Source organism: Delphinapterus leucas, chromosome 17 (genome assembly GCF_059928025.1).
Source record: "Delphinapterus leucas isolate spDelLeu-1000000601 "Yukka" chromosome 17, BTC_Dleu_Yukka2, whole genome shotgun sequence".
Lineage (NCBI taxonomy): Eukaryota > Metazoa > Chordata > Mammalia > Artiodactyla > Monodontidae > Delphinapterus > Delphinapterus leucas.
Window position 1 is genome coordinate 9,874,779 of NC_143145.1, and position 26,886 is coordinate 9,901,664.

General features: G+C 44.9%; 1 protein-coding gene across 1 annotated transcript in view; it reads left to right on the top strand.

Moving 5' to 3' along the window:
• The window catches only part of ADCY8 (adenylate cyclase 8), a 217,235-nt gene that overhangs the window by 72,704 nt on the left and 117,645 nt on the right, over window positions 1–26,886 (top strand). The window contains exons 3-5 of the mRNA XM_022554032.2: window positions 588–718; window positions 9,091–9,202; window positions 17,837–17,964. Of these exons, the coding sequence (XP_022409740.2) occupies window positions 588–718; window positions 9,091–9,202; window positions 17,837–17,964 (371 nt within the window). The remainder of the gene's footprint in view (window positions 1–587; window positions 719–9,090; window positions 9,203–17,836; window positions 17,965–26,886) is intronic.

Here is a 26,886-nt window from a genome sequence, read left to right on the forward strand (position 1 = left end):
GTGGTCAGCCTAACAAGACTGTCCCTCGTCAACTGAAGAAAAAATTCACAACCTGAAAGTTGAGAGTTATGTTTTATTCAGCAGACTTTGTGAGGACATCAAGCCCGGGACACAGCATCTCAGATAACGCTGAGAAAACTGTTCCAAAGAGGCAAGGTGGGTGGGAGGGAGCCGAGATATATAGGAGTTTTTGCAACAAAGGACCAGGTAGTTGGAACATCAAAGGATTACTGTTAATTAAAGAAAACCAGATATCTCAAGTTAAGCAGTTTAGCACTTTTCTATGTATAGGAAGATACAGGAGTCTGGGCTCATTGAAATCATGCTTTTGATATGCAGCTCAGCTCTCTGGGGCCAGCATCCTGTGTTTTCTCATGCTGAGTTTCCTCAGGGTGCGCCTTTGTGGGGGGCTGCAGCAGCTGACTGCTGGATGGGCTTGGCAGCGGGCAGGCCGTTTGTCTCCATCCTGGGTTCCCTTCTCGCCATCCAGGCGGCTGTAACGTAGTGGCTTGATGGCTGCAACATCTTTTGTTTACCGACACGGCAGGCAATACTTTAGTTCTCACTCTTACATCTGTGTGTCCCAGGAGCGGCTTGTGCTGTCTGTGCTCCCTCGGTTTGTCGTCCTGGAGATGATCAATGACATGACCAACGTGGAAGACGAGCACCTGCAGCATCAATTCCACCGGATCTACATCCACCGCTACGAGAATGTCAGGTGAGAAACGGGACACCTCGCCCAGGTCTCTGCGTGATCCCCATGCTCCTGGCTGCGCTCACCTCATGGCCATGACTTCTGTCTGCCTGAATGTCAGCGCCTTTCTTCATTTGGTTGAGTAATTCATTAACTAGTGATTATTCATCAGAGAGTTCCACATTTCCAAATTGAGGCTCGAGAAGAGTGTCTGCAGTTAAATTTGCTGGTTGACTTACCACCTGGCTCCCCTGCAGTAGGCTTGCCTGCCTTTACATTTTGAGTAGGAAAGGCAAAAGCCTTTTACACTATGATGGGAAAAATATTTCCAGAATGTGATCTGGAGGCCTCAGGGGTGTTCTCTATATTCCTTATAAGTGTCTTTAAAACAATACCAGGAAAAGGACTACAGCTTATTTTTCTTTTGCAAACATATATTTGGTCACTCATTCACCCATCCATCCATTCTGCATCCGCTGACCCTTCCACCCATTCACACACCCAACCAACCATCCCTTCATTCATTCATCCATCCATCCATCCATCCATCCATCAGTGCCCTCTCTTTGCCCAGCACTGTGCCAGACAATATACCTCTTCAGTGAGACAGACCTGTTTAGAATCCCAATTCTACCTCTTCCTTGTGTATGACCTAGGGCAATTTACATACCTGACTCTCAGAATCCTTCTCTGTAAAATAGGCGCTTTAATAGCCACCTTACAGGCGTTTATGTAGATTATGTGAGTGAAGATATATACAAAGCACAGGACTGGCGTAAGCATATAGTAGAGCATTAAGCATGTTGTAGATTGTTTCGGACATATTTCCTCGTTGCAAGCAGAAAAAGAATCCAACCCCGGCTGATGTAAAAGAAATGTATTGGAGGGCTACATGGGGGCTCCCAGAGTCACTGGGGAAGGATGGAGAGGCGGGCTCAGGAAATGGGCCGAAAGAAGAGGAAGGCACAGTCAAAATCACAGCAGGGCAGTAGGCCAGTGAGGACGCTGCTTCCACTGTACCTGAAGAATCTGTTCCCGAGGAATCCGTTCCCTGTGCTACCAGCCCTGTCCCAGACACAGCTGCCTCCTCTGCGCACAGAATTCCTCCGCAGCCCCCAGGATCTGGACTGGCTGGCTTTGTCCTGCCCCACTCTCTGACCCCCCTGCCTCTTTGCATCTCAAGTTAAGCCTGAGGCAGATGTGTCTGATTGGCTGAGCCCAGTCATTCCCCAGACGTGACTAGGACGCAAATATCTGACATTTTCAGCCTGTACAGGAGAACTATATCTCCCTCCCACCAAACATCATAGGGTGGGAATTTCCCAAACATAGGGGAACATCTGTAGGTTGAACAGCTCTAAAAATGACCAGTGGTACCCCCTTAGTTCCTTTCCTCCTAACTTTGGTAGGAGGGAAGAACAACTTTTCCTTCTCACCAGCATCTCTGGGTGTTTTTCTGGTGTGCCAGGGCACTTATGTGAATGCAAGTCTAGCAGAAGTCTTGATTCTAATGCAACCTTTTAGCACACATATCAGTGTAGGTCATTCGGGGTCTCAACTCTAATAAAAGATGCACTCCAGATCTAGGAATTTGTCCCACAGACAGTGGGAACTCGTCAATACCAATTCTAGAACAACGGGCTCAGGGCAGTACTAGTCATTATAATACAGTGTGAGGTTCTATTATTAAGTAAGCAAAGGACAGTAAGAGATCATAAAAAGAGGAAGACCCGGGGTGGGGATGGAGGTGTGTAGAGAAACATTCCTAGAAGCGGTGATCCTTATTTGCCTTCTTTGAAATTGAGTCTGCCAAGTGAAAAAAAAAAATCAAAGAAAGGAATCCTAGGCAGAGGAATCAGCACAAGTGAAGGCAGAACAGTGAGATAAAATTAAGAAAAATGCAAAATATATATCATATATTTGACATATATGACATATTATGAAATATGTATTGACATAGTATAATGATTCATATATAATTATAATGGTATCTAATTTAATGAAGTATAATGAAATAAGACATATTATAAAATATATATGACATATTACAAAAGTGTTTGTCACCACAGAGAAAGAGAAGAAAAAAAAAACGGCTCTTCATAAAGAAAAAAATAAACAAGCCTGCACACCCACGTCAACCTACTTGGGAGCCTTAAGTTCAATAAAAGGCATGTTTGGAGTTCTTCCTGCACTTGTCAATTTTCAGTGCTTCCCTTACTGAAGAACAACTAAAGTTACTTCTGCCCCTGCACCCTGCCCGTTTATCTTAAATCATTGAACTGAGATTTTGTGCTCCAGACTCTTTTCCAGAACTTCGCACCGCACTAAATTAAGATTGCGTTTGCTGCCCTGCATTCCCAGCGGTCTCAGCTCGCAATGGAGGAGCCACTTCTAATGGGAGAAGAATGTGCAGAGGTCCTGGCAGCTGGAGGGGCCCCTCCCAGCCGTTCACAGAGGCAGTGGTGGTGAGATGCCCACAGCCCCACTGGTCCTGGGAAGGTGCACTCAACTCGGGGCGGTGGAGCCCCTCCTGCCCACTGCAAGGCTGCTGGGTGCTAAAATAGGACCAGAGATGAAAAATGCAGAAGAGGATGGGCCTTAGCCCGTGTCTGAGAGCAGAGTGGGGCCGGCTGCGACACCCTGTTCCCTAGCCCCCAGAGCACACCCACTGCAGGAAAGGGAGCATTTTTGAAATCATTTCCCATCCTGTCACTGTCTTTGAGGAAACCCACCTGGTCATTCTTTTTTCTCTGTTGCATTTTTGTTGTTATGGTTTTGTGACCTTTCCCTAAAAACAGTCTGCTATAAATGTCTAACTCAGTCATATTTCGTACAGCTGGTTGCATCCTGTCCGGGTAAGGTGCAGTAAGAGGCGCCACGCCTGGCGACATGAGTGGCCGAGAGTGGACTGGGGCGAGTGGATCAGGGTTTTCATCCCAGAACGCTTTGCATGAGCCCCCTGTGAGACTTCGGTTGCATCATTTCATCTTTCCGGATCTCCGTTTCCTAATCCAAAAACCAAGCTGCTTGAAATGGACAAAACATTTGGACTGTCAAGTCGATTTCAGCTGCAAACATATGAGCCTTCACCAGATTCATTCTGGAGCTCCACATGGCCACTCGGCTTTTTATGAGAAGCCATTTGGGCTTCCAATCCCATCTGCCCAATTCTACTTCTCTTTCCTTATTCCCCATGTAGTTAAGGCATTTCTTGTGCTAGTTAGGGGAATGCTCTAACAAATAACCTCTCAATTTCAATGATGTAAACTCAATATAATTCATCCACACAACTCCCCCTGGCTTATATTCCCTGCCAGTGGGTGATTCAGGGATAAAGCCCCCTGCATTTCATAGCTGTATCACCCCCTTGGGCTTCAAAGTTGTCGGCATTCAGCTCTTGGAGAGAAAAGGGTAGAAAAGGCACACCTGCTTCTTTACCACCTCAGCCCAGAAATGGCATCTATCACTCTGCTCAGATTCCATTGATGGGACCTGATTACATGGCTCCGCCTCGATACAAGAGGGGCACAGCGCCCCTGCTAGTGGTCTTTGCTAGTGGCAGGCAGGCATGGATTTGGTGGACAGTTAGCTTCTCTACCAGAGCTCCCTGCCCCCGTTCCTTTTGCCCCCAAACCCCATGCCATGTACATTTGCACACATTTGCTGGCATAGCTCAGTCTACTCACTTTCTTGAATGACTGTTTCTTCCCAGCCAGGCCTGTCAACATGTACAGTCATCACATTGAAGCCCAATCCGGCCTCTGTACCCTGACACCAAATTAAATCTCGGAGACAGAGTTTTGGGTGAAGTAGAAAAGCTTTATTGCTTCACCAGGCAAAGGGGGCCACGGCGGGCTCCTGCCCTCAAAACTCTGTGTTCTGACCAACCTGGAGGGGGCAGTGAGGAGTGTTATAGTAACGGCTCAAAGAGGGCGTGATCAGCTCGTGGACACTCTTCTGATTGGTTGGTGGGGAGGTAGTGGGAGTCGGCATCATCAACCTTCCGGTTCCACCCGGTCTGGGGTCTGCGTGCTTGTGGGCAGCGCACAGTTAACTTCTCCCACCTGGTGAGGGTTTCAGTGTCTGCAAAACAGCTCAAAGATGTTGTTATGTGTATCCCTTGAGGGAGAGCCAGGACCCTGCCCCAAGGCTGCACTATTGTTTCTTTTGACTGTTCCTCCCTTGTCTCTGCATCCCCTCCCTTCCCTGATTAGCAGCGGTTTGAACCTGCTAGTTGGAACTCAGGGAAGGTCATGGAGGCTCAGTGAAGCCTATTTCCTGTAATCAAGAAATGGGGGACACAGAAAGGCTTTTGTGCCCAGGAGCCCCACAGGATCCTGCTTGGTTTTAACATTGGCCTTGCAGACTACTGTTTCACATACAAGCAAAATGCAGTTGAGTGGAGCTAGAGAACTTGGCTTTGGAGGTCTGTTTGTGTGGCCATCTATTAAACACTCTCCAATTCCCAAAAATTTCCACAAGGAGCTACATACTCTCCACTTACCGAGGACTATGCCGTGATTTACAAGTGCTCTCCTTTCAGTGATCCTGCAGAGCAGCTTTAGTGATCTCTGCTTTATTATAAAGAAAATGGAAGCTCAGAGTGGTTAAATGACCTGCCCAAGAACACAAGTTAGGAGTAAAAGTCTACACAGGGCTCGTGTTCCTAATGAGTCTAGTGAATTCTCCTTGAGGAGGACTCTGTTTTCAGAGTGACTAGTAGGTAACATAGCTTATTTTTAGCCAAATAAACAACTTATATAAGCAAATTAGATTTGACAATTAATATGGCCTCTTCGGTATAGTCATCTGGAAGATTACAAGTTTATACCTAGAGTCGAAAGAACTGACCGTGAGCCCAGCACCTGGGGGGAGCAGAATGAACAAGAGAGAACCAGGGCCCTGGTTTCTGCTTCTTGTCTTTTGCTCAACAAACTCTTATTGCATAACTATGACTTAAACCAGGGCTTCTCCATCTTTAAGGTGCACACAAATCACCTAGGGCTCTTGTTAAATTCTTGTTAGATTCTGATCCAGTGGGTCTGGGGCAGGGCCTGAGATCTGCATTTCTAACCAGCTCCCAAGAGATGCCAGCAGTGGCCATAACCACACTCTGAGGAAGGAAGACTCAATTCTGAAGATTTCTGTTGATTCAATTCAGGAAATATACCATGAGGCCCACCATGTGCTGAGGGATGAGATACGGAGGTAACTCTCTTCCTGTTCTTTAGCTCGTGGATGGAGCACACTTTGCACACATGATTGTGTTACCAAGTGATAAATGCCATGACAGAGGGGAGCACAGGCTGGGCAGGAGGCTAGAATAGGGGTGACAGGCTATGCTTAGGGAAATCTCCATAAAAGTAGAATCTTAGCATATGAGTGGGGTCTTAAAGGACAAGTAGGATTTTAATAGGTAGCAACAGGAAAGAAACTATGCCAGGGAGCAGGTACGTCATATACAAACACCAGTGTATAAAGCATGGTGTGTTCAGAAGACTGCAAAAAAAAAAAAAAAATTCATGATTTTGGAACACTGAACACATCTGAAACTTTTATGCCCTTTGCTCTCAGGGAATCCCATTTCTTCTTTCAATAGACTGCATGTTTCATAAGGACTGTGGTGGTACTTTCTGTTCTCCACTGTATCTCCAGTATCTGACATATATAGTAGGCATTCCATTTATTAGCTGTTGAATGAATTAATTAATGAAGCTGTCCTGCCATAGACAGATAGATATTAATAGTTTGGGGCAAATGGATTCATAAAGTGAGCAGTTGGACTAGATGATCTCTGGACCCTTCTACTTCCCACCTGCCATGATGATGGCTTACTTCAAAGGTGGTATTACTGTAGTGATAAACAGTGTAGATTCCAGAACTAGCCTGCCTGGTTCAAATCCTAGATTTTCATGTCTGTGGGAGAGTTACTCAGGCTTCAATTTCCTTATCTGTAAATGGAAATGATCATCCTAGGTCCTACCTCATAGGTTGTTATGAGGAATGAACGAGTTCATACATGTAGAACTCTTAGAGCATATCAAGTCCACAGTTAACACTCTGTAAGTATTGCTGCTACTATTGTTTCAGGTTTCTGTCAACAGGAATTCTTTTAGCCACAAGTAACAATCCAGTTAATGGTCAGACTCTCTTCCTTCTCTGTTACCTCTTTCTCTCTTCCCAACCGTTCAGTCATAGTGCACTTTTGTACAATAACGATGGAGAGAGCTAATGCATTTATGGAGCACTTACTATGCCAGGCACTGTGCTAAACACTTGCTGCCCACCAGTGAGGTAGGTCCTACAGTCACCTTCAGTAGATAAAGTATTGGAGAAGTTCATAGTATTCATAAGTGGTGATCTGGGGTTTGAACCCCAATCTGTCTAGACCCAAATCCTATGCATGTGACCAGCTGCTATGCCACCAGAAAGCTGTAGAGGACAGTGGCAGTGTAGTGACTCTGCCAGAGGAAGCCTTATACATTAAAAATCTAAAGGTATCGCTCCCACGCTTAAAACCCTTCACTAGCTTTCCATCATGTTTAGGGAAAAGTCTGTGTTCATCAACCTGGCTAATCAAGCCCTTCCATATTGTTCCTCTGCTCACTTCTCTGACCTCATCTCTCTCTCTCTTTTCCTTCCTCCCTCCTTCTTTCTCTTTTTTTTCTCTCCCTCTTCCCTCTTCTCTTCCCACCCTCCTTGCTCAACACTACCCTTTGACTAGCTATCCTTGAATGCTTGCAGAACCCTGGTCCATTTGCTTGTTCTTCCACCAGACCCTAGTATGTGCTGATCTCTTGCTAAGAGCCGCCATTCATTTACTCACTTTACCCATCAAGTCCCCTAGATCCTTCAAGACTCAGCCTGGACTTTGCTTCACTAGAAAACTCCTGATCCCCCAAATGGCTGGTCATCCCCAGTGTGTGTCTTTTTATCACAGTAGTCATTGCCTATGTTTCTGTCTTTCTCTTTGTTAGCCCAACTCCATTCCCCATACTCTGAGCATCCTGAGGACGTGCACTGAGGCTTCTTTATCATTTAACACAACTTCCTCGCACAATGTGTAGCTGGTCACATAGTAGATACATAAATATTTGATAAAATAATTAAGGCATTATCTAATTAATTAAAGCAATAGTTTTTAAATTGAGGTCTAAAAATTCTTAATGAGAATCTGAATGGGCTTCTGGGAAGGTACAGATCCCTTGAAATGAAGTGCAAAATTTTGAATACTTGTACATTTTTTAGGAACGAGAATCCATAAAAATGGAGACAACTTTAAGAACCACTGAATACCAGGGGTGACCAAAGTAAGTCAATGCACATTCCACAGTGCCTTCTGGCTGATTCACCTATTCCATTAAAACTAGTCACAATAATGGTAGGACACCATTATTTTATGTAACACTAAGAAAAATAGTCAAAAAGTTTGACACACTGCAGAATGCCGTCAGTTTCAGAGATTATCAAACACGAGAATCAAGAAAATATGGTACACTTTTTGGTGTTCCATCCTTCCTCTCAGAGGTGTCCCTGTGATTGCGTCAGTCCCTGAGATGGTGTGTTAATGTGGGTGAAGCAGTGCCCCACCGTGCAGTTCAGCCACGTGCACGATCCCGACTCTGCCCCGGGCTACTAGTAAATGTTGAGCAAGTTTCCCTCCTCTCTGAACCTCACTTTCCTCATCTTCACAATGGAATGAACAGTCCCTTCCCCACAGGGTAACTGGATGGATTAACAAGACAGTGTTCATTCAGTGCCTTGCGTTTATAAGGCTTTCAAGGACTGCCCCTTCCCTTCCACCTAGGCATATGCATAGTATCACACCTCACCTAACTTAGTAAATGTGCATTTCAGATAATTAATTATTCTGCCTAAGGTCTCCCAGGCTTGCTACCTATTCCCACAATTTTTGGAAAATGCCTAACTCTGCTTGCCTGCCGTTTTGGGTAGAGTATATGTGTGTCATTGGGCTGAAGATAACGAGGTTTCGCATTCTTCTGTCCCCATGTCCATTTTGCTCTGTGCTCATGCAATCTGCTTTGCAGTTCATTGTGAAAATGTAGAGATAATTCATAGTGCTTCATTTTGCTTTCCACAATAAATTGATCTGTTCCTAGTGAAAAATTCCCTTTTGGGTTGTTTGCGTTGCCCACACTCCACAGCCCTGCAGAGGAAGAAGGGCTTTCCGTTGCCTTCTTGTCCTTCCTGAACCCCTGGGTGGACTCTCTGCTGAGATGTTTGTTAAACACTGAGGCATTCCTTGAGACTCCCGTGGCAAGGAGAGCTAAAATCTCAGACCACACTTGGTTTGTTTGAATCGTGATGTGTCTCCCAGGATAGATTAAAATATTAATGTGCTTTTCTCCCCACCCCATCCCTTCCCTGTTGTCCAGTATTCTTTTTGCAGATGTCAAAGGATTTACCAACCTCTCCACGACCTTGTCTGCCCAGGAGCTGGTCAGGATGCTCAACGAGCTCTTTGCTAGATTTGATCGACTGGCCCATGTGAGTTGAATTTAATTGCCCCCTAGTCTTCGCAGGAGTGAGGGACTGCATGCGGAACGAGGGAAGAGAGGGACTCAGCCTTCATCACCAATGTCATTACCATTCCGCATCCTGACCCCAGACATGGATCCCTGACCCTCGCGCTTGCTGGGGACCGATGTTAGTTATTTACGGGTCTCGGACGGGAGGTTTGTCAGATTTTCCTAGCTGAGAGACAGCTGGTTGAGTGACAATTAAACCAAAGTCCTTTTTAATCTGCTTTCCATTTCCCCCTGCCTGTGGCCGGGCACCATCCAGCTGCAGCCTCAGGGTTGCTTCATGCAGGAATGACTGCCTGAAGTTTCCCAGCCAACCGCGGCCATCTGGAATGAATTAGTCTCTTCTCAAGGACCAGTGAGCTACTGGCCCATCCCGCCACCATTTTGTTTGACTTAAGAGCTTTGTTTTTAGCTGACCAGACACTACCTTTCTTTTTCTGCTGGCTTGGCCAGAGCTAAAATAGAGAAGAGGTTAAAGGGAATGAACATTTGCCACCAACACACAGATTCCTAGTCCTCAAGCCACTCACATTACAGAGGAATGTCATTGTCATGCTATATTTTAGAGTGGGTTTGGGGTTCAAATTGGCATGCCTTAACTTCCTACTTTGTAAAGGGTGTATACTAGTGTCAGTTTCACAGGCTGTCGTGAGAGTTTAATGAGACTGCATCAGTGGGAGTTCATTGTTAGGTTATCAAAATGTCCTATTTTAAGGCTGCCTCACTCCAACAGAGATCCATTCACACTTGCATCTGAGCACCTAGTAGGTGTTGTGTTGGTAATATGGGAATAACTAAAACACACTTTCCCCCTTAGAGCTAAGTCTAGTCATGGATACCTAAAAAAGTCACCAATGTACAATGTGCTATATGCCATGATGAAGGGAAGTCTAGAGTGCTATGGGAACACAGAAACAACATATAACCCTTGGATCAGAGAAGACTTCCGGGAGAAAGTGATTCTTAGATTGGGTCTTAAAAAGGAGAAAACAAATAGAACACCGTTCATCAATAAAAAGGAATAAATCACCAATACCTGTATCAACATCAGTGAATATCAACTGCAATATGACAAGTGAAAGAAGCCGGACACAAAAGTCTAGACACTTTATGATTCCATTTGTAAGACATTCTAGAAAGGACAAAAATTATAGAGACAGGAAAGAGATAAGTCATTGTCAGGAGGGATGAGGGGTGGAGGGAGTGGACTGATTGCACAGAAGCATAGGGTGAGGTGATTTGGGGAGTGATCCGGTTGCTCTATATGTGAGTGTGACTGTACACATTTACCAAAAAGGTAAATTTTATTGTATAAATTATATACCGGGGCTTCCCTGGTGGTGCAGTGGTTGAGCGTCTGCCTGCCGATGCAGAGGACACGGGTTCGTGCCCCGGTCCGGGAGGATCCCACATGCCGCGGAGCGGCTGGGCCCATGAGCCATGGCCGCTGAGCCTGCGCGTCCAGAGCCTGTGCTCCACAACGGGAGAGGCCGCAACAGTGAGAGGTCCGCATACCGCAAAAATATATATATATATATATACCAATTAGGTGTAAAATTGAGGTGAGGAAGGAAGGGAAGGTCCTTGTATGCAGAGGGGAAAACAAAAATTAAGATGCTATATATGTAGAGAACCAGAAGAGATTTAGCACTGCTTAAAGGAAAATTCAAGGTAGGGAGTGGTAGAGGTGAGGCTAGAAAGATAAGCAAGGACCTGCCAAGGACCCTGCATTGTAATCTGTAGCTGCTGGACAACTATTGAATAGGAGACTAACATGAGCAGAAGAAGAGGCGGAAACTGAGGCCTCTAACGTTAGAAGGGTTGGATTAACCTGAAGGACTAGGAATTTGAAGGTGGGGAAGAATGTACACCATTTCTTTTTATTGTTGCCTCAAGGGCGGTTGGTGCCAGTTACACATAGTTATTCTACGTTACATTCTGGTTCTAAATATTTCTGCTCAGAGATACTAAGATGAACAAAAATGACCCTCCAAAGAGAACTGAGAGATGTGATCAAGGTCAGTTTCTGGTGTCACAGTAATCCCCATCGACTCAGAGAAAGGGTCGTTATGTAAAATGTAATCCAATTTGTTCAGCCAACACTTATTGTGTACCTACTAGGTGCCAGGAACCGTGCAGCGCTGTGGCGAGACAAAACCAGTCTCTGCCCTCAGCGTCTGCTAAGGGAGAAAGACAAGTCCGTAAAATTCGCAGGACAGTGTGGTGCAAGCAATAGGCACAGAAGTCCTGGTGGACGGAAGAAGGAACAGTTGGTGCTTGGGATGAGGAGGGCGGTAATGTAGCACCATGAAGAGAAGAGGCTGTACACAGCTGGGTGTGAGGGAGAGCGGGAGCTTTCCCGGCATCAAATTAGACAATGAAGAGCCTTCCAGGCTGAGCCATGATGCAAAGGCAGGAAAGTGTGAAAATGTGGAAATGTGGCTGCTTATTTGGGGAGCTATAAGGAGCTCAAGATTGCTGAAGCACAAAGAGCATGGGAGACTGCAGTGAGAAGTGAGCTTGAAGAGGAAAGGGAAACAGGTCTGGAGGGCACCATGCGACCTTTTAAGGAACGTGGACTTGGTGCTGTAGCCCGGGCTCTTTGCCCTGGTTACAGTGAACATGGTGGGAGAGAGGGAGTGAGATGGGGGTGCACAGCTCATCGAGCCCCAGTGGGTGCAAGAAGCTATAGTCCATCTTCTGGAGAATGAGTCTTACTGAAAGATTTAAAGAAAAAAATCAAACACATACAAGTGAGGGAGTAAAATTATTATTAATTTTGATCATATTTAACATTCGTAAACTGCCTGGTGTTCATTATGCACTAGACTGCGTATTTGCCCTGGATTGCCTAATTCAGTTCTTAAAACAAACCTACAAGAGAGGTTCTTTATTGTTCCCATTTTACAGAACAAGTGACTGAAACTCAAAGAAGTAAAATAATCTGCCCAGAACCCCTGGTAGGTGGTGCATCTGTGATTCAGACCATCTGAGACCAGGTGCTCACTCCTGACCACTAAGCAGTGCCCCAGGCACTTCAGGGGATGGAGCTAGATGACAGAGATGTATTGCCGTCCATGCCAGCCAACTTGAAGATTTCGATTTCTAGGACTTCAACTATGGACTGGACTTCAATTAACTGTACAGATCCCCTCTCTGAGTCTCAGTTTTCCTATCAGAATTATAATGAAGGATAAATGAAACAATACACAGAGACTGGCTCAAAATAAGTACTCAGCACCCATAAGTACTCCGTAACTCCCACTCTACCCCCTACCCCATCCCTACCCACCCTAGGTGCATCAGTCTGTTCTACTCTAGGGGGCTTCTATGGAAAAGCTTGAGAAACTCTGCCAGTGAAAACAATTCTACTCACCTTGGAATGAGAAAACCTACTTTAAATGTTTTTGCCCCCAACCTTAGGCAAATCACTTAACCAAGTGGGTCACAGACTTTGCTTCTGTGTAAAAGGGGATTGGACTTGCCTTTTGTGATATCTTTTAGCGTCAAAATTCTGTGGCTTTATAATGATCTCTCTCTGCCTTGCCATAATTATTTGCTTTAGATTTTCATTATGTCGTACATCTGACAGAACCCACTTCCCATGTAGATATCATCCATTGCACCTTCCCATTTATCCACTGCATTATTATGATGCAGGCAAAAACTTCAAAGCCTTCTATTAAAGATCCTCTTAGTGTGGTTGAATTCCTCAGTGCCCTTGTGGCTGCTCAAAGCAGAGTGTTTTTGACCCTTTCTAGTGCCCTTGGCAAACCCTAGTAACTTTTAATCTTTGATCTTGTTTTAAAAAGATAAAGTAGTCCTGGACTTCCCTGGTGGTGCAGTGGTTAAGAATCCGCCTGCCAATGCAGGGGGCACGGGTTCAATCCCTGGTCTGGGAAGATCCCACATGCCGTGGAGCAACTAAGCCCACGAGCCACAACTACTGAGCCCGCGAGCCACAACTACTGAAGCCTGTGTGTCTAGAGCCCGTGCTCCGCAACAAGAGAAGCCACTGCAATGAGAAACCCGTGCACCGCAACAAAGAGGGACTGCCGCTCACAGCAACTAGATAAAGTCCGCACACAGCAATGAAGACCCAAAAATAAATAAATTAAATAAATAAATTAATAAAATAAATAAATAAGTAAATAAAGTAGTCCCTACCTACTCCTCTTCCTAACAAATTAGGAATGAAAAATATGTATGCTATTATCGAGGCTTTAAAATCAACATCATTACATCTTAAGCCTTGTTTCAGATTGCTGACAAAACGGGAAGCAACCTAAATTATTGTTACAAGGAACAATTCCAACACTATGGAAAACTAATCAATAGATTTTAAAGAATGAGATAGCTATTTCTGTACCGACATAGAAAGAATTTCAAGACATGTTGCATGATAAAGCATGTCTCAGATCTGTAAACATAGTATGATCAATTTATGGCTAAAGAGCATGAAAAATGGTGCATATATATAAACATAGAAATGTATATATTAATGCATATCAGCCTCTAAAGAGGGGAAAGGAGATCAGGTTTCCAGGGTGTGGTGTGTCTGAGGGGGAGAGGCTAATAAAGGAGACTTATCTACAGTTTCATTTTTACTAGGACAATATATGCATGTGTTAATTTGTATAATTACAATTAGATACAGTACTATAAAAATTGTCATGATTTCTAATATAACTTTTTTAAGTGCATTCGTAGCACTAATGTTTTTGTTCTGAGAGTCTTTTTTCTTTTCATTTTTTTTTTCTGATTACTAAAGCAATACTTGTCCATTATGTAAAATTCAAACATCAAAGATAGAGACAATAGAGAAAGTATGTATCCCTGTAATCTTACCCCTCCTCAAAGATATAACCATCTTTGATAATTTGGTGCCTATATCTCCTCAGTGTTATGTGCATACATGGTTTCATAAATTCTCTGGATTTTTTTCCAAGATTTTTATCGTATCAAAGCCATCAAGATGGGAGGAAAAGGATTATATTAAGACTTACTCGATAAAATTTACAAGACCCTCACCCTACTTTCTTTTTCTTTTTCAGTATCTTTTTTCAAAGCACCTGGTTTTTTTAATGTGAGTTTTTCAAAGCAGTTTCTGGTAAAAAGTTGCTTGGATATTACTGTCAAATCGTCTGACAGCTCACGGGAATTGATCAGAAAAATGTGTCTGCAAATTGACAGAACTTGACAGGCGAGAAGACAGGCCTTTCATATTTATATTTATATATACATACATGATTGGTATATATACACATATGCATATATACATACCATTTATATGGGGCCCACAGTTTTTCAAGGAGGCTGCCAGCTTCACCTTTTGTTTAGAAGAAAAATGAACCCTGGGTTACAAACATCTTCACTTTCCAAAGGGTAATGAACTATTTTACAGATCTCCTTCCAAAACACATTTTTGTCAGGAGATCTCCCATTCTGGACTCTGCCATAATTTCTGCAGTTTTGTAAAGAAAGAGCATGGAGTCCCAAAGTCAAACAGACATGCTGTGAATTCCACTTCTGTCTCTCACTTGCTGTGTGACCTTCACTTCCTTAAGCCATCTGTGAAGTGGCACATGACTCAGAATGTGGTCGTAAAGACTAAACAAGATCAATATAATGCCTTTAACACGTAGCTCGGCACATAGTATGTGCTCAATAAATACAACTGCCTTCCCCTAAAGTTTTCCAAAATGTTTTCACCTCTGTTTGCATGGAAAAATCACTGATTTGGAGCTTCTGAATATCATATATAATCCATATCCATTACTTTTTAGCCAGCTGCTCTGTGGAACAGGAAGTTTTCCATGTGTCTTACACTGAAATTTTCATATCTAAAAACATGGTCTGCCGTGTTCAGGGTTATTGTGAGACTCAAAGGAGGAAAGATAAGGCATAGCATTAAATGTGGAGAAGACTATTCTCAGGTGAGCTGTCACTGGCATTGCTAGTTGATGGCCATGCTTACTTAGTTGTGTATTAAGGGCAAGGGGACCATTTTCACATGCGTCACAAATGGGGAATTGAAACCCACTTATCAGTGGCTTCAGTGACTTATCGAAGGTCAAACAGCTGGTAAATTTGACTAGAATGTGGAGGTCTGATTCTTAGACCAAAGTATTTCCTGCTCTACCCTTTCCCTCCCCCCTCCCCATTGTCAACAGGGAGGCAGATCTCTGTGCTGACCAGGCTACCAACAGCCCGAGTCACAGCAGGCTCTGCCCCAGAGACCAGCTGAAGGCAAAGTGTGGCTGATTGAAGTCACCAACCCCTACCTCCCAGCCTCAGCGTTCTCCACTGCAGAATCAGAATAAGGGATTTGCTCCTTTGCAAACAAATGTTAGGAAGTTTTAGCTTGTGGCCACATGCGAGATACATATACGTATGTGTATATGTATATGCATATAAAAACTCGCTACATTGCTGTAGTATATACACATATACACAACACATATATATATACACAGCAGTATATGTAGTATAAATATGTACAGCAATTGTGTGTGTGTGTATGTATATATATATATATATACATACACACACACACACTTCAATGTATTGAGTTTTTATCATTCATTTCATTTAGCGCCAGGAACTTTCCTTTAGTCCAAGAATATGTCTTTTTACTTTTTTGGTGTTGAAAACGCCCTTTCTTTTATAAAGTGATGGGGATAGGTGGGTAGTTTGGTTGTTATTTTTGTATGTTGATGGACTTTTCATACTTCCTTGGCAAAACACAAAATTGAACTCTAGAGAGAAGTGCCTTGGACCTTCTGGGTTTTTTTTAAAGCTGTCCCATGGACTCCACAAATCTGGAAACTGCCAGGACCAGTGGGTCAGGTCTCCCTAGTTCCATTCTGGCCATAGCAGTCTAGAGCGTCTTAGAAGAAACAAGTGAAGGTCTTGAGCTTCCCTTTTTGCTCTCTTACAAAATTAGTTGAATTGAAGCAGCCAATAGATAGGAACCACACACTCTTAAAAATAACCGTGGGATGGCTGTGTCTGCTATCAGTGTTCTGAAGATCGCATCTGTGCCCATTTGGGAAGGTTGGCAAGGCCCTGGAGATCTGATCCAGACAGGGAAACACCAGAGCCAGTTCTGATTCTCCTTTCCCTGTCTGATATTTGTTTTTTATTGGGAAAGTGATTTCACTTGTTACCCAAACATGATGTCCCAATGCCTGATCAGATTAGGAAACCAGCATGGTGCTTCATAACTTGGCAGTACCAGGGCATCCACTGTGCTGCTGGCATCTCAAGTAGGCCCTTTCTGTCTGCAACTCCCCTCTTCATGCCCTTGGACTCTGGTTTCCCAAGGAGAGCCCCTAACCCACAAAGCCATAGACCCACAGGCACCTAGGGCTTCAAACCTAGAAGACATCTCAGAGTCGTTCCGTCCCAACCATCTACCCAAGGAGACCTAGAGAGAATCTGCCTGTGTCACAGATAGAAATGTGAAAGAACGAGGACAGGAGTCCAAGTCATCATCATAGAGATGGGTGACATTAATTTAGTGCCCCGTCTGCTGGACCCTATACTAAGCCTTCACATGCCTCGTCTTCCTACATCTTTACAATCACACAATGAGGTCCTATTCTTATCCCCATTTTATAGATGAGGCAATGGAGGCTCAGAGGTTAAGTAATTTACCTAGAAACACACAGTGAGGATGGGGTGGGGGGTCTAGGATTTGATCTGCAATGGGACTCCTCAGCCAGTGCTTTTAGCCCCTATGCTCTACCGCCCCAAGTTCTCTTTCCTCTGTAACCTGCAAAATACAGCCTATTCCCGTCCAATATGAAAGTATGCACCATTTCCTAGGTACTTGTTGCTCTTTGAAACTTTGTAAGGATCATGTCTTCAAATTGTGAATCCACCAAACAAACAGGTGTGTCCTGCCTCTCACTGGTGAAGTGATCAGGATAAAAATTGTACCTACCTCCAGGTTCTTGCGAGGGTGCATTTTGTTTAATATATAATAGGGGTTGTTTTAATCATCTTTGTGTCAGGGACAATGCTTGCTTTATGATAGATGCACACCTGATGTTTTTATCGATGAGCAAGCGTGTGAATCAGTAAATGAATACAAGTATGTACAAGACACAGTCAGCCCCTCTTCTTAAGGTGCCAGTACCGTCGTTGGGAAAGGACTTTATGTAGAGTTGGAACAGTTGGCATCCCTAAGTGATTTATTTTTTAAGTGCTTATTGTTGAGCTAGCAACTGATATAAGCTGTTAATCCAGAGACATGTCCCGAGAAGAGATACATCAGTGGGAGCAGGACTTGAGTGTTCAGTATTCCGCGGGGGATTAAGATCAGAAAGGTACTACACGGCAGAGCTGGGATATGGCCCTGTATCTGTCAAACTCAAAATCCAGTGTTTCTCCACGACTCCATTCCACCGCTGAGCCCTTCAACTCCCCCCTCCAATTTCCTGGGAAGAAAATAGCGGCACATTTCAAAGGTAGAAGCCCCTGATCCCAAGGTGCAGACCTGCTGACCTGGCTCCCCTCTTTCCCAAGGCTTTCGGAAGCACTTACCCATCTGTTGACTCAGTCCTTCTCTCTCCCACCTTGTTCCTTTCAGGAGCATCACTGCCTTCGCATTAAAATCCTGGGAGACTGCTACTACTGTGTTTCGGGACTTCCTGAGCCCCGCCAGGACCACGCCCACTGCTGCGTTGAAATGGGGCTCAGCATGATCAAAACCATCAGGTAATTTGGGACCTTCTCCCTAATACCCGAGCCTTTGATGTGCTTGATGGGAAAGACCAAAACCACCCATCTATCCTTTGCGGTCGGTCACGTGTACGTTGAAAGGTGGAGTTCTCTGACTTACTTCATGAAGACGGTATACCCATTAGTTCTCCCATAGGAACCACTAGCTTCATTATGTTCTAGTTACACCTCCCTTTCAATCCTTTGTGCAACACATTTGTATGACCAATGTCCTTGTGGGGATACAGCAGTGAACATGGTGAGCATAGTACTTGCCCTCAGGGAGATTACAGTGCGGTGGGAAAGATAACTGCATAGACGATTCCAATACGGTACGATACGCTCTGAGACGAATCAAACCAGGGTGCTCGGGGGCGATAGAGAAGTAACAGTGCAATCTGGGGTGCTGGAGAAGACTTTCCAGAGTACAGATGTCTAAGCTGTTACCTGAAAAGTAAGACATTAGATCCTGGAGGTGGAGTGGAGCGCTTGGAAGATAGGTGGCCATGTGCAGGATTCGGGCTGTGCTGTAGTGGCAGCTGGTGGAGCCTGGGGCGGAAATGGTGGTGACAGGTAGACGGCACCCTGGGAGCATGCAGAACCTGAAGGGCCTTCTAAGCCATGCTAAGGGGGTGCATTTTATCCTAAGGCCAACAGGAATCACTGAAGGGCAACCTGGCTGTCTTCATGGGTGTGTGGCAAGTGCTTTTGGCTTCGGTGAGTGTAGCTGACAAATAGAGGCTGAATCAAAGGGGGATGAGCTATTGCGGTCAAGGACTTTGGAGCTAGGCTGTTTATGGCTTTGGGACAGAAGCTCAATATTGCCAAAGCTCCCCTCAAGGTTCCGAAATGTTTGCAGATCCTCCAAGCATCACATCTTCCCACAGTCACAGCAAAGGGAGTAAAGAGTGGACACATGGGCAGAAATCTCCGTGGATTATGTCTTCATCTTATAAGGGAAGAAGAGCACTGTTGGAGACAAACCAGAAGACTCTCCTCGTGCACTCACACCTGGGTTGTGTGGTCTATCAGGCATCCGTGTGATGCTCGGGAATGTCGGTCTGGATTCAGGTTCAGCTGGGACAACAACCCCTGCTCCGCACCCCCCAAACACACACCCTCCACTGTAGGCTCAGCTTGCCTGCTGGTTCCCAAGAGCAATCCAGGAACAGGCAAGAGGAATGTAAGGAGTTGGAGGCTCCCTTTCTAGAACCCGGCCACAACCAACACAGTGTACCTGACCCTTCTACTTGCTGACAGATCCCTGACTTTATTCAGGTTTCAGGCAGAGTTCTGTTGACATTGGGAGATGCTGTGAAGTCCCCTAGTTAAGAAGAGGGCACAGAAGCCCTTTTCCTAAATATGATCCTGTTCTATTGACGTTGACACTGGTCATTTCAATACTGAGCCTGAAATCACAGTCTGGGTGGGCAGATATGCCCCCCGGGTGGGCCCTCAGGGTCCCACCTCTGGAACTTACCCACAACCAGGGCATGATCAAGGCAGTGAGGTGCTTTGCCATGAGGTATAGGATGAAAATCCAACCATAACCATCCCTAAGACCAAGTAGGCAGGTGGAGAGAGACTGGAAATGTCCACTCTGCTGTTGCCCCCTCTTTCACAGAGATGCAGATGTCTCCCCCAGTAGGGACCGTGGAAAAGTAGCCCACCACTCCCACCCAGAGTTCCCTTTTGATCAGCCTTTGGTAGATGGAAAAGGCTTCAGGTGCTTCTTGCTGTTAATTTGGACACTTCAGAGTCTTGCCCTGAAAACTAAGATGAATTGTGATACGTTGACTGGTTTCAAGGGAGGCAGTGGGACCGACACCCAGAAGACCCAATGCCTTGTACCAACTCTACAGCTGATGAGGTGTGCAAATGCTCTTCTGTCAGTAAGTCAGTGGGTCGGTCAACAAATAATTTGTTGAGTTCTACCATGTGTCACTGTGTTAAGCCCTGGAAATACAGTGATGAACAGGTCACTCAGGGGTCCTTCTCTTGTCTGTAGGTGCCCATTAGAGATATTACTTGGAGGCTTGTCTATGAAATGAGGAAGTTGGACTAGACCTCTTCTGAAGCCTCTGAAAGTCTGTGATTTACCAACCATGTCAAAATCAAGTTTAAGCAGCAAAACTTTCCTTTCTTTTTTCTTTCTTTCTCTAAATTTTTGTTAATATATAATTGACAAAGTTGTATATATTTAAAGTGCACAATGTGGTAATTTGATATACTTACACTTTTTTTTTTTTTTTGCCGTACGCGGGCCTCTCACTGTTGTGGCCTCTCCCGTTGCGGAGCACAGGCTCCGGACGCACAGGCTCAGCGGCCATGGCTCACGGGCCCAGCCGCTCCGCGGCATGTGGGATCTTCCCGGAATGAGGATCCTCCCGGACCGAGGCACGAACCCGTGTCCCCTGCATTGGCAGGTGGACTCTCAACCACTGCGCCACCAGGGAAGCCCCTATACTTACACATTTTTAAATGATTATCACAATCAAGTTAATGAACACATCCATCACCTCACGTAGTTATCTTTTTTTTGATGAGAATGCTTAAGACCTACTCTCGGCAAATTTCAAGTATACGATAAGTATTATTAACTATAGTCACCATGTTTACATTAGAACCTCAGAACCTATTCATCTTAAAATGAAAGTTTGTACCCCATGACCAACAGTTCCCCTTTTCCCTACCCCAATCCTAGCCCCTGATGACCACCTTTCTACTGTTTCTATCAGTGCAACTTTTTTTTTTAAGATTCCACATATAAGTGATATCATAGAGTATTTGTCTTTCTCTGCCTGGCTTATTGCACTGAGCATAATGTTCTCCACATTCATCCATATTGCCGCCGATAGCAGGATTTCCTCTTTTTTAAGGCTGAATAACATTCCTGTGTGTGTGTGTGTGTGTGTGTGTGTGTGTGTGTGTGTGTATGTGTGTGTAGAGAAAAAGAGAGGGAGAAAGAAAGGAAGGAAGGAAGGAAGGGAGAATATCTTTTTTATCCATTCATCCACAGACTTTCCATAAGAGTTCCCATCTTGAACTTAAGCAGAAGATATGCTGCAGAGATGGCGTTGCAGAAGAAATAAACATTGACTATCAAAATGCTTTAAGGGGCTTCCTTGGGTGCAGTGGTTGAGAGTCCGCCTGCCGATGCAGGGGACACGGGTTTGTGCCCCGGTCCGGGAAGATCCCACATGCCACGGAGTGGCTGGGCCCGTGAGCCATGGCTGCTGAGCCTGTGCGTCCGGAGCCTGTGCTCCGCAATAGGAGAGGCCACAACAGTGAGAGGCCCACTTAACGCAAAAAACAAAACAAAACAAAACAAAAAACGGACAGACAGAACCCTAGGACAAAAACAAAGCTATACAGACCAAATCACACAAAGAAGCATACACTCACAAAAAGAGAAAAAGCAAAATATATATATATATATTTAAAAAAAGGAAAAGAGCAACCAAATCTACTAATGATAATAAGCCCTAAATACTAAAGCAAAATAGACATAAAACCAGAAAGAAATTAGGTGCAGGAAGCAAACCCAAGTCTACAGTTGCTCCCAAAGTCCACCGCCTCAATTTTGGGATGATTCGCTGTCTATTCAGGTGTTCCACAGATGCAGGTACAGCAAGTTGACTGTGGACCTTTAATCTGCTGCTTTTGAGGCTGCTGGGAGAGATTTCCTTTTCTCTTCTTTGTTCGCACAGCTCCTGGGGTTCAGCTTTGTATTTGGCCCCGTCTCTGTGTGTAGGTCACCCTCAGGCTTTTGTTCCTGCCCAGACAGGATGGGGTTAAAGGAGAGGCTGATTCCATGGCTTTGGCTCACTCAGGCCAGAGGAAGGGAGGGGTACGGAAGGCGGGGTGAGCCTGCAGCGGTAGAGGCCGGCGTGACGTTGCACCAGCCTGAGGCGCATCTTGTGTTCTCCCCGGGGAAGTTGTCCCTGGATCACGGGACCCTGGCAGTGGCAGCTGCGCAGCTCCAGGGAGGGGAGGTGTGAAGAGTGACCTGTGCTTGCACACAGGCTTCTAGGTGGCTGCAGCAGCGGCCTTAGCGTCTCATGCCCATGTCTGGTGTCCTCGCTTATAGTCGCAGCTCGCACGCGTCTCTGGAGCTCGTTTAGTTGGTGCTCTGAATCCCCTCTTTTGGCGCACCCTGAAACAGTGTGGTCTCTTGCCTCTTCAGCAGTTCCAGACTTTTTCTCAGACTCCCTCCCAGCTGGCTGTGGCGCACTAGCCCCCTTCAGGCTGTATTCACGCAGCCAGTCCTCTCCCTGGGATCTGACCTCCGAAGCCCGAGCCTCAGCTCCCAGCCCCCGTCCACCCTGGTGGGTGAGCAGACAAGCCTCTCGGGCTGGTGAGTGCTGGTCGGCCCTGATCCTCTATGCGGGAATCTCTCCGCTTTGCCCTCCGCACCCCTGTTGCTGCGCTCTCCTCCGTGGCTCTGAAGCTCCCCCCTGCCACCACCCCTCCCTCCACCAGTGAAGGGGCTTCCTAGTGTGTGGAAACTTTTCCTCTTTCGTGGCTCCCTCCCAGAGGGGCAGTTCCAGTCCCTCTTCTTTTGTCTCTGTTTTTTCTTTTTTTCTTTTGCCCTATCCAGGTACGTGGGGAGTTTCTTGCCTTTTGGGAGGTCTGAGGTCTTCTGCCAGCGTTCAGTAGGTGTTCTGTAGGAGTTGTTCCAGGTGTAGATGTATTTCTGATGTATCTGTGGGGAGGAAGGTGATCTCCACATCGTATTCCTCCGCCATCTTGAAGGTCCCTCCACGTTGGTCCTTTTGACCGAGATCCAAAGATTGTTTCCCTATACACACACATATATATATATGGTGTGTATACGTGTGTACATATGTATACGTATATGGTGTGTGTGTGTGTTTGCGCATGTGCTTGCATGCAGATGTGTAGATATGCATCAGTATGTGAGCACCTATGTGTCTATACTTGTGTGTGCGTGTGTATGTTTGTGCATATGCAGGTGTGTGTGCTAAGGGTTTGAAGCAGGCCTTGGTGATCCCTACAATTCCAATTCAGTCAGTGGAGTTAGTGCACAGATGGTTGGTGACCTTGGAAGACATACTGGGGCTTCATTCCTCAGGCAGTGGGAAGTCACTGACACTTGAAGTGGGGAAGTGTCATGTTCTGATCTGGGCTTGAGGAGAGTAACCATGGAGATGGATAACTCTGTCTCCAGTTTACTCTGGATGAGAGAAATCAGAGGCCAAGGGGAATGAAACTGGCTGGGAGATATTTTCCTAACAGTCCAGTAAAGAGAACTAAGGACCTGAAATAGAGCAGTAGCTGTGAAATAGGAAAAGGTTATAATCCTCCAAAGCTGAGACCCCGAGTCCCCCAAGACACCATATGTGACATAGAAGTTTAAATTAAATCAAATGTTTATCATTATAGTAAACTTACCTTATCAATTGGTAATACTCTAAGTATTTTGGACAGGGTTCCACTTTATTAAAGATAGAGTTTGTTGCTGGATGTGATCACAGCAATGGTTCCTTGAAAGAGTGACTATAGCACCATGAGATGACTTAAAGGGAACGTACTGAGTGACCTTGACCTGCAGTCAGCAGACATAACCTGGTTCCTGCTTCTTCCCATTATTAGGTGTGTGGCTGGGGATGAATGTGACTTAACTTCTCAGAGCCTACATGGCCTCTTCTGTGAAATGGGAATCATAAGATCCCAAATTCAGAGTGTTCTTTTGAAAATTTAAGTAGATAGTATGCATGTTATCACCCTAGAAACATTTTTTAATAGGATCTTGCCCTTAGGGCTGAGACTGGACACTGGAAAATTTGACTCAGTTAAGTTACAGAAAGCTATTCTAGTAAAATAATAATAACAATAACTAGGGTTTAATGAACACCTACTATATGCCATCAACTGAGATAAGGGTTTTACATACGTTAGCTCATTTAGTCCTTATAACAATCCTGGGAGTTGGGCAGGGGTGGAGAGCAAAATATTGAACAACTACTATGGCTAAAGCATGGGCTAATCAGAAGAGGCCAGGGAAGCCCATCAGAATGGATGTTAACCATAAACAGCCAGTAGAGCTATATGGGTACATCCTGACTAAGCTCTGGAATTAGGCTCCTACTTTACCAATGAGGAAGCTGGAGCTTCATTACCCAAACTCCTCATTACGGAGTTTGGGTAATTGCCCGAAATCACACAGCTCGTCGGTGGCAGAATAAGGGCACCAATCCAGAAGCATCTGACGTCAAAGCCATTGGTCTTAACAATTACGGCATCCTACCTCCTAGCTCCAGATTTCTGCAATTGTTTCTGATGCCTGAAATCTGCCATTGATACCCAAAGGATCAAAGTATAGCCTAGGAGGTCTCACATACATCCTTAATAAGTTAGCAGAACTGACATTGAGAGGGAAGAAAAGTCAGTAAACTTCTGACAGTAACAAGATCATAAGCCTTAATCAAGCCTCTTAGTAAATTTATTCCATCAAAAAAAAAAACTCGATTTTAGAAACATGATATTAGCTAGATGAATGGCCAAAAAAAGTGATTGAATATAACTTTATTTCTAATAAAGCATTTAATAGCATCTCATGGATGTCTGTTCATAAAATTTAATTAATTAAAATAGGCTTAGATAGTAATTCCATTACGTAGATTGAAAAGGGGCTCCAGGTGGCTCCTCTTCACACGCCCTGGCTCTATTTTGGAAAGACTTGATAGCTGAGGAGACACTAGAGCTGACGGTGGGCTGTGTTATATGCAGTATCTTTATTAATAATCTCCAAAGGCTCCCTTGATGAACCTTAATGAAAATTACAGAGCCTGGTCTTTTCAGCACAGTTGCTAAAAAGGCATGGAATGACACCAGAATGTCAAGCAGGAACTGGCTCGTCCCTGATGGTTAATTGGAACAAAGATCTTAATCCTTGTGACGGGGTTGCCCTGCCAAGCAACATGGCAGGATGAGGAATGAAAAGCATTCCTCACTGGAGGCAAGAGTGCCCAAGCCCCCTGCATGCCTCACGGCATCTGTTCCTCCTTCTCTCTCCCTCCTGTAGTTCCTTTTGGCTTTGTCTCCCTCTCTCCCTTGCTTCTCTCTCTCTTGTCTCTTTCCTCCTCAAACCCCCTTTCTCACCTTGTTCTGAAAAGTCCCTGACAACAGCATCCATAAGGCTGCACTTCTCTTTGAAATGCATCAGAGTTGTCTTTAACATGAACAAGTATTCTTTTTGCAAAATTATTGACAATGGTGAAGACTGAAACTATCTGGTAACAATAGCTGATAAAGCTAATGTTGATTGAATGCTCACCGTGTGCCAGACACTATACTAAATAACCTTCCTGACTCACCTCACCTAATACTGACCACGGCCCTGAGAGGAAAATACTATTACCTTCCCCGATTTTCAGACGAGGAACTTGAAATTCTTATAGGATAAATAACTTCCGGCCAATGACACACAACCTAAGCAGGAGCGCAAAGACCCTGAGGCTGCTCACCTGCCTCCCTAAATGTCTAAAGGCAGGGAAATGGTTAAAGTTCTGCATATCACAAAATAGGGAAATGGGTAACCATTAAGTACCATGACTTACGTTAATATTCGATGGCATAAGAAAATGCTTGTGAGTTTAAAGAAGTACGCATTGCAGAGTACGAACACACACACACACACCATTTAGGGCAACCTTAGTTTTTTAAAAATCTACTTTTACAGAGAGAGAAAGACATAGAGCTCAGTGTGGGAAAGGGTGGCTGGATTGCTTCTCTTGCTTTTCTCCATGCAGTCCACACTGTTTTTGAACAGGAATCCTGCTCCAGGTTTTCCCATTACCTTTCCACCCCCAAAAGCAGGAGGGTGATGCTGAAGGGAGTGCAAGCAGCAGGAAGGTGTCCAAAGAGCTCTCAGCTTGCAGTCTGGCATTGTGAGGGCCGATCAGGACCCATTACTTCCTGACCTTGAGCGAGTGACTTAACCTCTCTCCGCTCCCACCTCCTTAGCTGTAAAATGGGGGGAAACCATCCTAATGCAATCTCCATAAATACGGGAACTGATTTTCTGATTTGTCTGTTTCGTTCCCTGCTTATATCTGCAGAGGACTTCAAGAGATGCTTGTTGAATAAATGAACAGATGAGATAAATGGACTGTATATGTAGCATAGGGTGAGAATGAAACGACATCTTTTATGAAGATAAAAGGCCAACACAGAAGACACAATATTTACATCTTAACTCTCTTGGAGCCTCAGTTCCCTCATCTGTAAAATGGAAATTTATAATGCTGATAGATATCTACCTATCAGAACTGTTGTGGGCACCAGAATGAAGTACTTTGTGAAACTGCAACTTCCACGCTAGGATAAGACACGGTAGCTTTCCAACTTTTTAGAAGCAGATGGGCCCCATGGTTTGTAAGGCAGGCTGACTCTGAAGTCCAGTAAAGGCTATAGGATAGATCATGGTTGAAGGCAAAGTCAGGCTGCATGGCCACCGTGCTGGCAGCTCCCACCCCAACAGTGAGTGACCCCTGAGGTACCCTCAGTGAACTCTGGAATCTACAGAAGGGAGCTTGCTATAGTCTGCTGACTTTTGGAATTAGCTGGCAGAGACTGTGTCATCCATCTATTGGGCAGAGCCAGATCAAACCCCAGTGGTTCATGTACCCCTAAGCATGGCTCCTTTTTCAACATAAACCATTCAGGGTAGAGGAAATGGACCACTACATTTAGGCGCACACACCTGGGGTGAAATTCCAACTCTTCCACCTCTATATGTGTGACCTAAAGAAAGGAACTTCTTGGAACTCAGTTTCCTAATTTGTAAAATGGTACTGGTAATGGTACCCAGGGTTACTGTAAAGATAAGACTTGACACTTGCACAGAACACCCTGCACAGTGACCGTAGTTGACCCCCATAACTAACTCCCCTG